General features: G+C 35.3%; 1 protein-coding gene across 30 annotated transcripts in view; it reads left to right on the top strand.

The window, feature by feature from the left end:
* Pkn (serine/threonine-protein kinase N) overlaps nucleotides 1-15,850 on the top strand; it is a 733,150-nt gene that overhangs the window by 678,501 nt on the left and 38,799 nt on the right. Inside the window, exon 11 of one of the 30 annotated variants that reach the window (XM_067091601.1) lies at nucleotides 15,461-15,532. The exons of the other annotated variants lie outside the window; for them this stretch is intronic. Within the exon in view, the coding sequence (XP_066947702.1) occupies nucleotides 15,461-15,517 (57 nt within the window). The 3' untranslated portion in view covers nucleotides 15,518-15,532. Of the gene's footprint in view, nucleotides 1-15,460; nucleotides 15,533-15,850 lie in introns of those variants that run through there. 30 annotated transcript variants of the gene reach the window in all.

Genomic DNA, 15,850 nt, shown 5'->3' with positions numbered 1-15,850 from the left:
AAGCGTTTATATCTCAGCACTGCCTCTCCCTGCTACTTTTGGATGTTAAGGTGCTGCTGATAAGCGCCGTTGTTCTTTAGAAAACCGTGGGAATTATCCTCTCTCTCTCTTTATGCTGAATATATTGGAATTTCTTGTTACAAACCTTCGTACATCTGTGAATCTTGCAGGGAGCGCCTCTGCTATCGGTCGAGGCGGAGAGGGCAGAAAACAGACGTTTTTACAGTTTTGCTTTTAATGGATTTTCTTGTTGTAGATTGTAAGAAAAATGCAATGGACGAGCAGTTTTTTTCATTATCGTTTATTAGAAATTTTTATGTTATAAATGCATTCCTCTTCACTATTATTATTATTATTATTATTATTATTATTATTATTATTATTATTATTATTATTATTATATTCAAGTATTACAATGGAACAAGGCCAAAATGAGCGTCAGTTTGCAAACCAAGCATTCCTACAAAATAAATGCAAATTTTTTAAAGAAAATGAACCTTCAACAGATATTTAGATTGTGGTTCGTAAACAACAACATAAGCTTCGAATTATGAGTTCTGAAGTGTGGTGTGTGTATATATATAATATATATATATATATATATATATATATATATATATAAATATAATTTTGATAGGAAATTAATTTTTGATAGGAATTAATTTTTATATACAAGGTTTGATCCTGGTTTATTAATGCTAAGTTATGCACGAACATCTTTTACTGATGTGACGACATTATACGTATTACATGTTCCGTAAAATACATAAGAAAAGCAAGTAATATATTCGAATGGAATTTAGTCCTGACGACCGGGAAATGTGGCCAAGAATGACTGGTAGCGCTCTCTCTCTCTCTCTCTCTCTCTCTCTCTCTCTCTACTCTCTCTCTCACACACACACACACACACACACACACATACATATATATATATATATATATATATATATATATATATATATATATATATATATATATATATATATATATATATATATATATATATATATATATAAATGGAAAGTAACAGATTTATGCGGATGATAACGATGGCTTGGTAATCATCATCCGATGAATTCAGGTTAAGATGCGATTAACTAAACTCATCATTATTGACGACATTTACACAGAATATATACAATTACTTGTCTCTCCTCGCCACATTGCACGGCGAACAGGATTGTGGGGTCTATCGAAATATAAGGTGCTTCCAGCTCCAGTGTCCTTAAGAAGGGTCATTTTTAAATTTTTAGGGAAAGGTAAATTCCCTAAAAAGTAATAGTCAGTGTTTCATGAATTTATAATATATATTAATTTTACATTTGACTGGGGTAGTATTTATAAAGCCTGCAACGAGTGAGTGAATGTTCGTTGAAAGTTTTGGTCGGGATTTTTTCGCCAATCATTTATTTCCAGCTTCGATGACTGTAGTTGATGTGGTGCCAGTTGACATAAATTTGTAGTCACGCGGTCATGGGCCTCTCAGTCCGTGTGATACATTTATAGTCAGATATGACCCCTGCAGATAATTCTGTGATTGATGATAGTTGTTCAGGAAAAATGCAATACGATCTGATAAGTTCTTTAGTGATAGCGAACTATTTTTAGATGTGATAATATTTCGTCCTATCAGTGAAATCCCAATTAGCAACAAAAAATATTCATTATTAGAGGAGTATCGTGTTCAGCTCTTCCGGATTTATATTTAGACAGGACAATCTCTCTCTCTCTCTCTCTCATTGTAATACCTGTGAGCAGGGGTATAGAGTATGAAAGTAGGATTTCGGAAAGAAATGTCCAAAGTAAAATCTGAGAGAAAATATATTGATTACAATAGCAGATTGGAGCTTGCGGAGACTGCAGTTTTGGTATCTATTCCTAACGATGTGAAATGGAAATATTAAAGTGGATCTTAACCCCAAAGGGTGAGAGCACAGACCAGCATGTCAGTGACGAAATTGATCAGAGTCGGAAATAATAGGAGAAACTTTCAGATGAATGCGAAATGCCCCATCCCCCTTTTGTTTCTTTTTGTCGCGTGCTGCCCACGTTTCCTTAACCAGTTACCCCGGTGCCCAGTGACTGGCTCATACCCGACACCCGGACGATGGATGAGGCGTTCGTATAACCAGAATCGCACGTGGCTCTCATTGTTGGAGGGTGGAGTTTTATTTCACTTACAAGAACAGCACAAGTTGTTTACCCGTCTGCTCAAGAAACTTTGATATTTCATTTTGAAAAAGTTCGTTAGAATCGAATGAAATTGACCATAACAGCGATAGATGTGCGGTAAAAATGATCAATGTCGTTGTTTTTTTCCGAATCTTAGTATTTACTTATACTAGTTATAACTTACTTTAGGGTATTATTTAGTATAATAAGGAGTGAAAATCATATTCTTTGAAGCCTCTCTTGATGACTCCAGTGTTTTGTGTCATTAAATAACTGATGCATCTGTAATTTTGCTGCCAATCCGTTACCCGTTGGGACGAATAAAACAATGCCTTTATGCTTCCTACCGTCTTTGACCCTGAGAAAACAAGAAAATTTACGGCGAAGCCGCTTGCTCCGGTAAAAAGATGAAAAACTTTGTCTCTGGAAGTGTATAAACTGGGACAACGGAAGCAGGTATAAATTTAAAAAGCTTTGCTGTAAAACAAAAATAAAGTAAATTACGATTATATTATCATTAGACTGTACACTTTACGTCACGTTTAATATTTGCCCAAATCACATTCCCAGATTCGGAATATTACTTGTAGGTGTATAAGTACCGAAGTGTTCTGGAGCGTCTGTAGGCTCTCTATCACGGTATTGTAATTTGCCTTTGCGTTTTTGTCCTTTGTCAAGCGGAACAAAGATGCTTCGTTTCTAATGACTGAAATGATCATCTATGTTGCTTTGAAGGTTGGTGAAAACGATTATTCAACCACTCTTCCCTAACGCTTCTATCGTATTCCTCTTCCTCCTTTTCCTCCACTTCCTTCCTGTTCTTTCTTGTCTCATCCACAGTGTTCTTTCCAGCTCGTTGTCTTCCTCTCAGGGGTTGTAAGCACCTTGTTCTTTTGCCGCTTGGAAATTGCATTGAGATTGTCCTCCAGATGTAGAGGCATTGTCAGGGAAAACAGAATAGGGTTAGAAGAGCCCCACGCAATGAGTGAAGAGGACTCACTGAACAAATGGTGGAGTGGGGCGAAGAATAAAGAGAATAAGACTCAGTAATAAATACAGGGCCTTTAGAAAAAGTTACATAACACTGAAGGGGTAGAATTTTAAAGTATGCTCGTATTTTGAGTATATGTATATTAATTGCTAAGATCGGTCCTGATTTCAGGGCAGTTATAATAAACACTAGTCCTTAGTATGTAAACAGAACAGCATAATCATCGTCGGAAGCCACACAATGAATTGTTGTAACACTTATTATTCTGACTGTCATCGTCAGTAGTGTGATGTCCTGACACGTATTTTAAAAATTATACACGGAAAAAACCTTTAAAAAATGATGGACTCTCATTCTCTTTGTCTTTCTCGCCATGCACTGAAAGTCCAATGCATTTTTGGTCAATTTAAAAGGAAATTGTTTTGTAATTATAATTTTTATATTCGTGCTGTGTTCCAGCGAAGTTGCGATCTAAAAATTTCATTGAATCATGACGCCATGCCTTTTTCATTATTCCAAGTGAAACCGCCAATGATTGCGAGGTTCAGTAATGCATCGGTGTGTTGCAGGAAATTGAACGATGAATATTTCGTTAATATCAGTATCCTGGTTTTCTAACCATGTGTCTGACTACCTCTTGTAATCTGGTATTTGAATCGTCATTTTGATTTTCTTCTCTATTTAACCTCCCCCCCCCTCGCTGTTTAACATGCACACCTCGAATAACCTGTAAAGACTTCCGGCAAATAACGGAAATGTTTGGCATTTTCACCGGGAACGTGCTCCCCCTACCTTCTACCTTTTACATCCCCTTACCAAAATTACCTCCTAGGGACTTACCTCATGGGATTACCAACGTTCCCACCCCTTCCTGGGATGGGTTATGAGTGTCGCAACCGAAGGAGTTTTTCGGTACTTGAATCTTTTACGAGTGGTTCGTCGGTTTCGAATGAGAAGTATTCTGCATGGGCGGGCGAATCCCCCGTCTTTCATTACAGGAAACTGAAGCGCTGTTGGCGCATTTTGCACTTGAAAGGCAGGCGTGTTTTGTGTGCTTGAAAAACTTACGTGCTGTTATAGTTATCTTATGCGTGTTTTATTCAAGTGTTTGTGACCTCTATGCACACACACACACACATATATATAGTATATATACTTATATATATTTTATATTTATATATACTTAAAAATCAAATAATTTCACGTATGCGTTCTAATAGTATGACGTTAATTTAAAATATGATTTAAAACATTCAACTTACAAATTAAAACATTCTTCTTTTTTAATAATACCACTTTGTTTAATGACCTTTTAGTTTCTAATTGTTTTTATATTTTGCTGAAAGCGGTGGCTAAATTATTGGTAAGACACTGATGAGAGTTTCATGTTGCTGTGATATTTTTGTTTTATGTATTATCGTCAGCGCGAGTTACGAAACGATGATGTTTTCATTTAGTTGTGTCAACTGTATCTGTTTATATTTTCATAAGATGCCCATAATACGAATTTGTTTTTTGTATTGGTTATGGGAAATTTTATTTAATAACTTTTTCAGACGGATTCTAATAAGAAAACAGTTCTATTTTCGTTTTACGCTTGTTGTAGATTTACTAAATTTTTCATTTGTTCTATAATAAAAGTTCTATTTTCCTTTTTGTATGCACTGTGTTTGTATTTGATTCGTTTTCATTTCTTTCAAAGGGTAAGGACTTTCAACTTGGTTTTATCTTTGAACAGTTTCATTTTGTTCAAGCAAAATTTTTAAAGCGTTGGCCACATTAGAGAAGTCTCATGTTTAGGGTTATAGAGTTTGAAGGTGAAGGTGAGAGGGCGCTCTAGAGAAAGAGAAAAAAAAAACTGGCCGTAGGCCTAAGCAAAATTGTGATTTATGATTTTAGGCCCACCGCCATGTGACGAGAGTTACAATAATGCTTTCATTTTATCCAGTTCTTTTGTGGGACAGGCAAGAAGAATCTCTCTTTTACTCTTCCTCTTATGAGACTTTTTCTCCTAATGAACTATAATCTTGCTCTCGGGCACTGTGCTTGATTTTATGTATCTATCTCTCTCTCTGTTTCAAGGCACATTTTTTTTTTTTTATTCTGGGTAGTCTTAGATGATTTTCTGTCTGCTTGTCTCCCTCACTCTTCCGGTACAGAAACATCTCATCTACACTTGTTAATTGAATTGTTAAGCTCTCCGACTTGCTGATCTATTAGTTTTCGAGTTGATAAAGATTGTTGTGAAACCTGATCTCTTGGACATTTAAGGAAATCATCCATATCGTCCCCTAGTCGTTCGTTTCAGGGATCGAACGCTGGCCATTTAATTGAGAGGTGAACGCATTAGCTTGAGCGCTACGTGGCCGAGAGAGAGAGAGAGAGAGAGAGAGAGAGAGAGAGAGAGAGATTATGCATATGTTCGAGGGCGCTTGTGAAAATTTGTTTTTAGGAGCATAGGTAACTTTTGTTGGTTTTCTCATAAAAGGGACGACTTTGCGGTCTTGCAACTTTGTAAGGTGTGCTTTGACACCCCAATCTTTCCCTCACTGTTCTTTCTTTATAATTTTATTCATTTGGTTCCCATGTCCGATGCATTTTTCATTAAACTATTTCTAGACTTTATCGCTTCGTGTGTGTGTGTGTGTGTGTGTATATATATATATATATATATATATATATATATATATATATATATATATATATATATATATATATATATATTCTTACTAACAGTGTTCTTGTGCTTCATCTTTTTCATCCGAATCTTCATGTTTAATAATTGATTTTTCAGTTCCGTATTTATTAATCTTTTTATGTTATTTTTCTCATGACATCTGTCTAAACAGAGTTTAAGTCGTATTTCCTTTATTCATAATATTTCTCAAATTTTCTCGTTTATTCTACTTATCATTTTCTGCCATTCCTTTCGCCATGGTAATTATCACTTCCTTTCTCTCGTAAGCGCTTAATGGATATTAGCACTGCAGTATTTATTCCGCAAAATGATTTCCCAGAAAGAGATTTTGGGCATCCGGTTTTTGTTCGGGTGTGCATGCGTGGTTCAGCCCCTTAGAAACTCGTCACTGTACAAAATAGTTCACTGCGTTTATGTTTGTTGATTTACGGTTAAGACAGAGATCTATACCTTCGGGAGCGGGCAGGATGAGTAGATTGACTCGGTCCCGTTTCCTGGAAGATACGTAGTGCGTCTGTTGGCCTCATCATTGAATTCTGTGTCTTGTAGTCAGTCGGATCTGGTGGTTTGTAGCCTGGGAAAAGAAGCGTATAGGAATAGCTACCTCATCCCAAAGAGGAAAGACGTTTAGTTAGTGTGTGTGTTTTTTTATGATATATATATATATATATATATATATATATATATATATATATATATATATATATATATATATATATATATATATGTATGTATGCATACATAACACCTTTACATGTGTGTATATATGCATTGTAGCTAAGGAGTTTTATTCAGTTATTATTTTGCGCATTTGTAAATATGTTTTTAACATGGAAAAACTGCTTAGCATATATATATATATATATATATATATATATATATATATATATATATATATATATATATATATATATATATATATATATTTTTCAGTTTTTTTTTAAATAATGACGTGTACCTTTCATTTACAATAGCTTCACTGAGCATATATTTAGCAACAATAAGGTAAGTCAGTATTTGGGTGGGTGACTAACAAATATAATCCAGATCCTTATGAGCTTTTAACAGACTTGGAATCAAGTATGAGTGACATTCAAATACAATAAGTCCGAAAATGCGAGAGAGAGAGAGAGAGAGAGAGAGAGAGAGAGAGAGAGAGAGAGAGAGACTGTAAAGCAGTTTGAAATTACTTTACCGTACCCTAAAATCATAACCCTTCCATGAATGAACCTAGATGTATACATTGATATGGTGTCAGTATTTTAGTGTAATTAATGAGTTATACTGAATGCTTGGCTGTATCACGCGACATTTCGAGATGCAACAAACAGGGTTTGATAAGTAATTCTTCAACGCCTCCTCTAACCCAGAGGCCTCCGTTTATTATTCGGTGTTACACCTGTATTGATACGCGATGCGTGTGCTTGATTTTGACTTCTACGTTGGAGGTCTCCACAGTGTTCATGCCACCGACTATGTACTCTCTACGTTTTGGGTCTTCTGTAGTTTTACAGCTTTTTGCGTTTATGTCGTGCATTTTTAATCGGTGTTGTGGATAACTGTGCCATCACTAACTTTTAACAAATAACATGTTTGATTTTTTTCTGAACCCTTACAATTTTTATTCAATAACATTCCGTAATAACTTGGAGTTTACAAAGAAAAATTATTACATCAATTTTTGTCTGTTGATCAACACATTGCATGCTCTCTCTCTCTCTCTCTCTCTCTCTCTCTCTCTCTCTCTCTCTCTCTCTCTCTCTCTCTCTTTATTCGTCCCCCCTCCATCTCTTCCACTGACCGTGGCAAAAGACTTATGATGCTGGTGGTTTCCAACGGATTGTCGAGTGTTTTTCGCTTCGGTCATACGCACCTTCTCAAACATAACTCTTCAAGTTAATGGGGTAAGATGATATATGTGTGTGTGTGTGTGTATATATATATATATATATATATATATATATATATATATATATATATATATATATATATATATATATATATATATATATATATATATATATATATATATATACACACACAGATATACATACATATACCTCGATAAACTTTCCCCATTAGAGGGCATGGTTCCAAAACCTGTTACCTTGAGGTTTCTTAGCATATTTTCATATATTTCATATGAATCTTTGTCATTTACAGTTATTTACTCAGGTTGATAATTGGCTGCCGAGTTTTTCTATTCCGCAGCACTTGGGTTTAGGGAGTCTCTTGTTTTTCCCTTAAAGTTGATTGAAGGAGTTCCATTAACATGTCACACAAATTATAGGTTTAGTACGCTTAATGCTACCTTTCGTGACAGTAAGCTTCGTTTACATTTACTTTCATGTCATTCTAGTTATAATTTTAATCCCTCTCTGGTGTCTTTGTAGTTAATCTACTTCTGGATTCTTTAGAGATAAATTTGTTTGCTTGATAATTCCCTGTTCTTCTGGTTTTCTCGAAGCTTTATGATTATATGGGGTCTCAATTTTCTCGGATTGGTCTTTTAGAGCGAGAAAGGGATTTAGAATAAAATCATGTTCCACATAAGAAGAATGTGTTTTAAACACATAATGAAATGTCTTTGTTACCTGATGAGTATAGAATGGGATCATCGTCCCCAGGTTCCCAACTTCTATAAACCTCCCTTAGTACTGAAAGATATAGAGTACCGTGTACTGTACCTTGTTTGGCCTTGGCTGTGCCATCCACCGATCTGTTAATGAGCGTCTTTTTCTACAGGCACCTTATACGCTCAAGTATTCATTTCACTGACGGGTTTCCTTGCAGATTAAGTGATCCTATCAAACACATATCCTCTTGTATGAAATAAGAAAACTAATTTAATATATCTAGTGTGTATTTCTGTATTTCAGATATAATTTTAGTTGTGAAATATCACCAGTAAGATACATCTCTTAGCTGTAAATTTCAGGGGAAGGTCATTTGAATTGTATTGTAATATTGCACATTTTGAATTACTCCATATTATATGTTTTTCATTTCCCTTTTTTTTTAATATGCTTGAATAATGGTAGTTGCCAGTCTAAGGAGTGTTTGGTACAAGTCTGACGAAATGAAGGTGCTTAGAAGAGAGCATAATAATCAGTATTTATGAACTAAGACTGGTTTTTAGATTAGTTAATGGCTTGTTATAGGTAGAAAGTAGGCTTTTTTGGATTTATAAAACAATGGTTTTGTAGACATTATTTACACTGAAATAATTTTCATATTTACCCTTATGATTTTCATTATTATTGGTATCGTTGGCATTGTTGTTTTTGTTGCTGTGGCTGTGGTTTGGGCTCTTGAAGAAGTAGCTTCGCTGCTTACAGTAGGGTTTTGTCCACGTGGATAGAAAATGTGCTTAAAATAATACCCAGAAATGAGCTTGAGAAGAAATCTCAGTTCCGTAGGATGAGAAATAGAACGTAAAATGGAGCTCTTAGCGTTCCCGTCACGAACGCCATCAAGGTATCCTCGCAAGTAGAATGCCGATTCCTCCTCTTGGCAGCCCTGTAGCCTTCTGTAGAAGCACTACAGTATGCAAAGTGTGTTGATAATTGAGCCTTTTGTACACACCCGCGGAATTCGTTCCTCCTGAAAAGGAGATGCTGAGCGACGCATCTGCCATCTTCTGGGAACGTTGAGAGTTTTAACCATCGTTTTAGTTGTGCTTCAATTTTTTCTTGAAGCCATTCCTCTTCCCAGCTTCCTAATCTCACAAATATTTCCTGCTGGTCCCATATCCCCATCCTGAAGTTTTACACATTCCATTCCATATACAACTGCAGCCTAATTTTCATCTCTTGTCTTCGCATGTGCTTACTTCCTGGTTATCAATCTCACTTGTCCTAATTACCCTTGCAGCTCTGTTTTCACCCCCTTCCTACTTGGACTTCAATAACTTCAACTATCGTTTCAACTAGACAATTACCAAATACGCCTCTAGTTAGTTTCATTCTCGCCATTTCATCTATGAACTTGTTTTCCATCTACTATGAGATTCACAGCCCGTGTCCCGGTATTTTTCCGGAATAAAATTTTATCAGCGTACCTGACAAAGATGACACCTTGTCACAGGGTATCTTACATCCCAACCTAATTTTTTACTGTATTTTGTAATATGAAAGTTGAATAATTCTGGTAATTATAAGGGTAACACCGACTTTTTGTAGACATCGCCAGCAAACTCAGAGGAATGTCTTTCAAAGAGATAATGACGTAACTTATGACGTCATTAAATTGCCTCCTTCTCGATGGATAATTGACTATTCGTGAAAAAGTCTCAGCCTCTGGCAACAATGAAATACAACCAATACTCCTTGTTTACACTTTGTAGTAGTGGTAGTAGTAGCAGTAGTAGTAGTACTGTATATAGGATTTATGCCCTGAGGTCGAGGAACCCATCTTCTATAGGCTAGTTTTCGTTCGAAAGACGATGATGCTTGTTACTATACCTTTGCATTTGGGTGGATTCAGAAAAAAAAAAGTTTAAAAATACACTAAGGAATGTTTATTGTACTCCTGGTGTCCGAAAAAGGGGAAAAATAAATGGTCGCTTGACTTTTGCTGCATAAGGTACGAGCAGCTAATTACTGGTAATATTTTCATTCGCTTATTATTATCAGGTTTTATGAGTCCAGAATGACTTCGTCTAATCTCATAGACAAACAGTTGCTTATTGTAGGTCGTAATTGGATGGTCTGCCAATTCATCACTTTCAATTAAGATTCATTCAAGTGAGCAAATTGAAGGACCGACTATACTTATACTTTTTAGTGTCCTAGCAATCTTAGTATTTAAAAGCTTACCAACAATCGAATAACCATGCCGGTAATGTTCTGTGGAATATGAAAACAACTTTCATTATAATGTTACAATTCAGCCATTGTTGTACTCTGTCACTAAGAGGACAGGAGCGATCATATGGAATGACATGCCCTTACATGGATCCTTTATTTAACACAATTACATATGAGGAAACTTGACATTAGAATCAGTGGCGTTTCGGGCTAAGCCCAAGCACTGGGACCTATAGAGGTCATTTAGTGATGTATTATAACCCATGCCAATTTTTTTTTTTTTGGGGGGGGGCAAAGCAAGTTGTAATGTTGTTCCGCAAGTTATATTTTATTAAGAAATCAACAACTATTGCTTTATGGAGCATATATAATTATCTTTCTGCACCTTATGGCAGTCAACAAATGACGAAAACTTGGTAGCCTTGGATGACCGGGTGTACTTCTTACCCCAAAAAAAGGGCTCTGTTATTCATTTACCTGTTCAAGCTTACGTAGGTTTGGCACGGGCCTCCTCACTTCTAAACAATTGTGCAAGTCGAATCACAAAAGTTGTCCTGCAACCACGGGGACAATGACTTATCATAGCCGCCATTCTTGAAGCCTTGACAAGGTACAAATATTCATTCAGAATTTCAGAGACAGCTGTTTGTCGTCATCACCTTTTGAGAGGAGTCGGAACGTCATATGTTCACGTCACTTATAACTTTGAACCCATACATTAGTGTTCCGCCACTGGCTTCGTCTGCTTTATTTTACTCTTATGAATATACTTTTTTCTAATATAAGTAATAAAGAATGCTGCCGAAAATTAGGTAGGGATGTAAAGTATACTGTGGCTAAGTAATATCTTTGTCAAATGCACAGAAAAAAGTTATTCCGGAAAAACACCGGGACAAATGCTCTGAACCTCATAGTAGTCTAAATGTATATATAAACTAAAAAGATTTTTGGCCAAGTATTCTTCTGTATCTATGTTTGGAACCCAGTGTATTGGCAGCAATCAAGCCCCTTTCCAAACACTTTTACACAAGAATAATTTGAAGAACAAAGTAGACCTGATAAATAAATTGTAGTAATTCAAGGCTTGTGACCTGTGATGTATTATCACTATTCACAAAAGTACCAGTTGATCTAAAATTATCTGGTGCCTTTAGAAGAATGTGTGTAAAGGAGTGTAAACTTGACTTAAAATTTTAATAAGGCAGTGGGTAATTCTCTATCTCCTGTTGTAAGCAATTTGTGTATAAAATTTGTTGCAAGCAGAACACGTAGCTTAATATAATTTAGGTATGTTGACGAAAATTTAAAACTTTCTTTGTTAAATGAATTGGTGTCGTAGATAAAATTCACTGTGAAAATGGAAGATGACGGAAGTCTACCCTTTTAGTATTGCCTAATATAGTAGTATTTGGGTTTCAGTTATGTTTCCGTCTTATATACATTTTTTCTCTGTTGAAAGCAATAAAGAAATCAGTTTTCACGTCCTGCTTGTAAGAGCATTTCATATATGTAGCCCTGAATATAATGATGATGAAACAGATGTAATTAAGATTACTGTTAAGGATTGAAAATATCCTGATTCTGTTAGACAATGCATTAAGACCATGTCAGTAAGAACAGAGAAACATATAACACAGAAAACATGCTCGTTGAAAAAGCACAGTAAAGAACTTTCCCAACAGTACTAAAAATGTTTGTATCAAATCCCATGTTTGTCATGTGAAAATTTGTATAGTGTTGTAAAAGAAGAATAGGGCATGAGGTAAGCACAGAAGAACAGTGCAGTTTTCGTTCATATTGATGAAAGTATGTTATCACTTGGACAGGTGGTAAAGTGATTACTAATTTTAATAATATGCTGGAAAGGAGTATAGTTGAATTCAGTTTTATAAAAGAAAGCCTTTGCAAGGATATGTATAAACTTGATCCATGTATAGATCTTAAGGAAAGTACTGTACTTGGGCCTAACAACGAAGGTGTGAGCTTTTTAATGGCGCGCTGACCTCTGTCTCAAAGAAGGTGGCGACTCCCCTTTTTCCTATCAAGTGCGAACATTTTTTTAACTGTATCTTTGCTTGTACTGTCATCCTAGCATTTATATAATGTAAATTTTTGCCACCATGTATCGTCCTTTGGAGAATCTTAAGTAACTGTGTATATACGTCACATACTACATACAGATACATGTACACACACACACACACACACACACATATATATATATATATATATATATATATATATATATATATATATATATATATATATATATATATATATATATATATATATATATATATATATATATATATATATATATATATATATATATATTTAATATATTGAATTAGTCACATAAATCGTCACATGTTTTATATTCACAAATATTAAGCCGCAAATTTTGCTTTAATTTTATTGAATTATACTATATTTTAACCACTCAGTGTCGTCCGTTTTCCTTATAACCTAAAAGAGTTTGTGTGTGTGTACTTTTATATTTTTGTGTGCCCAATATTGATAGAAGTTTCAATTCTGCTATGGTGCCTTCTATAGCAGTTTGGTCAAGCCCGGAAATCTGCATTAGTGAGCCCCTTTTCACTGATTATTAACGGAAAATCAATTCTTGTTACTGGTATATAGTGCATTAGGGACTTATGCACGGACAGCCACCCAGCAGAAAGGTATTTTTTGTGTCTATTTTCTGGAAGGAAGTTTCATCACATTTTGATACTTCGGTTGCATATGTGAACATCGGTTGCATATGTGAACATCGGTTGCATATGTGAACATCGGTTGCATATGTGAACATCGGTTGCATATGTGAACATCGGTTGCATATGTGAACATCGGTTGCATATGTGAACATCGGTTGCATATGTGAACATCGGTTGCATATGTGAACATCGGTTGCATATGTGAACATCGGTTGCATATGTGAACATACTGTACCTGCAATTCTTAAGGGTGTAGTTCTTCAAAATATGTTTGCTTATAACGTAGGATTCTCTCTCTCTCTCTCTCTCTCTCTCTCTCTCTCTCTCTCTCTCTCTCTCTCTCTCTCTCTCTCTCAGTATATAGAGAGCAACATAAAATAATGTGGTAAACGACTTCACCACAGCAAAGAGTTAAGAATTCAAAGTAAGGATTAGGGCGTGATGAAAACTCCAGTTAATATCGCTCTCACTTAAAAATTATGTATGAAAATTAGCTGTCATCCATTTGGAACAAACCAAAATTGACATTTACATGCAAAGCAAGCCTCCGAAAAATATATGTTTATATATGAATGAATGGGCAAAGAAAGAGTTAAAACAAACAATAAACGAAAGCTGTTAAATTAAGCCATGATGTTCGACTTGTAGGAATGAGGCCGATATTAATGCATCGGTGAGGTAAGTACCTTGAATGCAGCTACGTTGGCGTATAGAGATAGAGAGAGAGAGCGAGAGGAACGGACTGCGCCATTATGGTTGTCTCTGGGATGCATGCCAACTTTTGTCTCCCGATTCCCTGACGCGTAGGTGGTCGAGGTTTACTTGAGTTTACCTCTACCGGGGCCGGTTTTCTTTGATGACGTCGGGGCCACCGGGTGATGATGTAATTCCTTGTTTCTGTCCCCCACGCATTATGAGGCTGAAGGTCTACTGACATCGGCTCAAGTTGTATGTGAACGAGAATTTCATCTAAGTTTCGAATGTATTGTTTGAAGGTTGTATTGGTAATGACGTCTGAAAACTGCGCAGTTCACAACTGTCAGCCTCATCATTATGAAGTTAGCGAATGCCTTTAAAATGTCGGGAAAGTACACTTGCGTGCGCAAGCAAAAAGAATTCAGAATATCATCTTGTATAAAATGTGGTATTAATGTAAGTAGGAAACTTCATATATAATTAATTTATTTCTTCCTTCTTCGCCTTGAGTTTGGCATTCGTTTCCTTCTTCCGTTTTTCCAGACAAAGTTTCAGATATTCCAGGTGCAGGTCTTTCATTCCATCCTAGGTGTAGCACCACTCGTTTTATAAACAGAGAGAGAGAGAGAGACCAACACACACACACACACACACACACACACATATATATATATATATATATATATATATATATATATATATATATATATATATATATATATATATATATATATATATATATATATATATGTTTTTTTGTATAAACACCTTTAGTCTAAAAAGTAAGGGGACGTAATATTTTCTAAATGTACTAACTGACAACTGAGGCACAGAATTCGTTCTGCCTAAAAGTGCTGGTATAAGAATCATATATATATATAATTTTTGCCAAAACGTTAAGGAGATTTATTTCTTCAAGTGAAATTGAATAATATGCATTGACAAAACTCATTTGATCTGACTTAAAAACACTAATAATAAACATTAAATCTGATCATTGTTTTTAACTGTAACAAAAACTCGTTTTGGCCTGGCCAATCAAATGTTCATTTATTGTTACACCAATTGACATTAAGGACGATGCTTGCCATTTGTCAAAATAGATCACCTGAAAGCTATATTATATATATATATATATATATATATATATATATATATATATATATATATATATATATATATATATGTGTGTGTGTGTGTGTGTGTGTGTGTGTGTGTGTGTGTTGTGTGTGTTTATGTGTAAGTAATAGCACGTATTTTTAGTATATAATTTTTTGATTTTCGTATGTATATTCTGCCTGTGCCCTTATGTTTATTGCATATCTTTGCTTGGTAAAATACATGTGAATAATGTTATAAAGTATAAATTCTTCTTTTGCAGGTAAGATGCTGGAGAAGAGGCACAAAGTCACTTTATGAAGGTAAAGTCCAAAACTAATCAGTCATGAGGCCATCGACGCTGATGTCTTAAAATAGACCGACGCCAAAGATATGCTATTTCATAGGCCATTCGCTAATAATTGGGGAAAAAGTCCACAATCTCTTTGCCTTCAGCGCTCTCATTCGCCATGTTCTAGTTCACACTGCATTCATAACAGGCAAATTCACATAGTCGTATTCTCCCGCACCGGTTAAAACCGGTGGCTATCAGCAAGTCCTAATATAGGTTGTGATACGGATTTGGGTAGAAAGTTACTTATAAACCTGGGAAGGTCCTCTTCTCATTTTTCTGTTTACAAACAGAATGCTTTGTTTTGATTTTCTTTTAGCA

The sequence above is a fragment of the Macrobrachium rosenbergii genome, chromosome 48 (assembly GCF_040412425.1).
Source record: "Macrobrachium rosenbergii isolate ZJJX-2024 chromosome 48, ASM4041242v1, whole genome shotgun sequence".
NCBI classification, from domain to species: domain Eukaryota; kingdom Metazoa; phylum Arthropoda; class Malacostraca; order Decapoda; family Palaemonidae; genus Macrobrachium; species Macrobrachium rosenbergii.
Note: the sequence above shows the minus strand (reverse complement) of the source record. Positions and strands in the feature narration are given on the sequence as shown.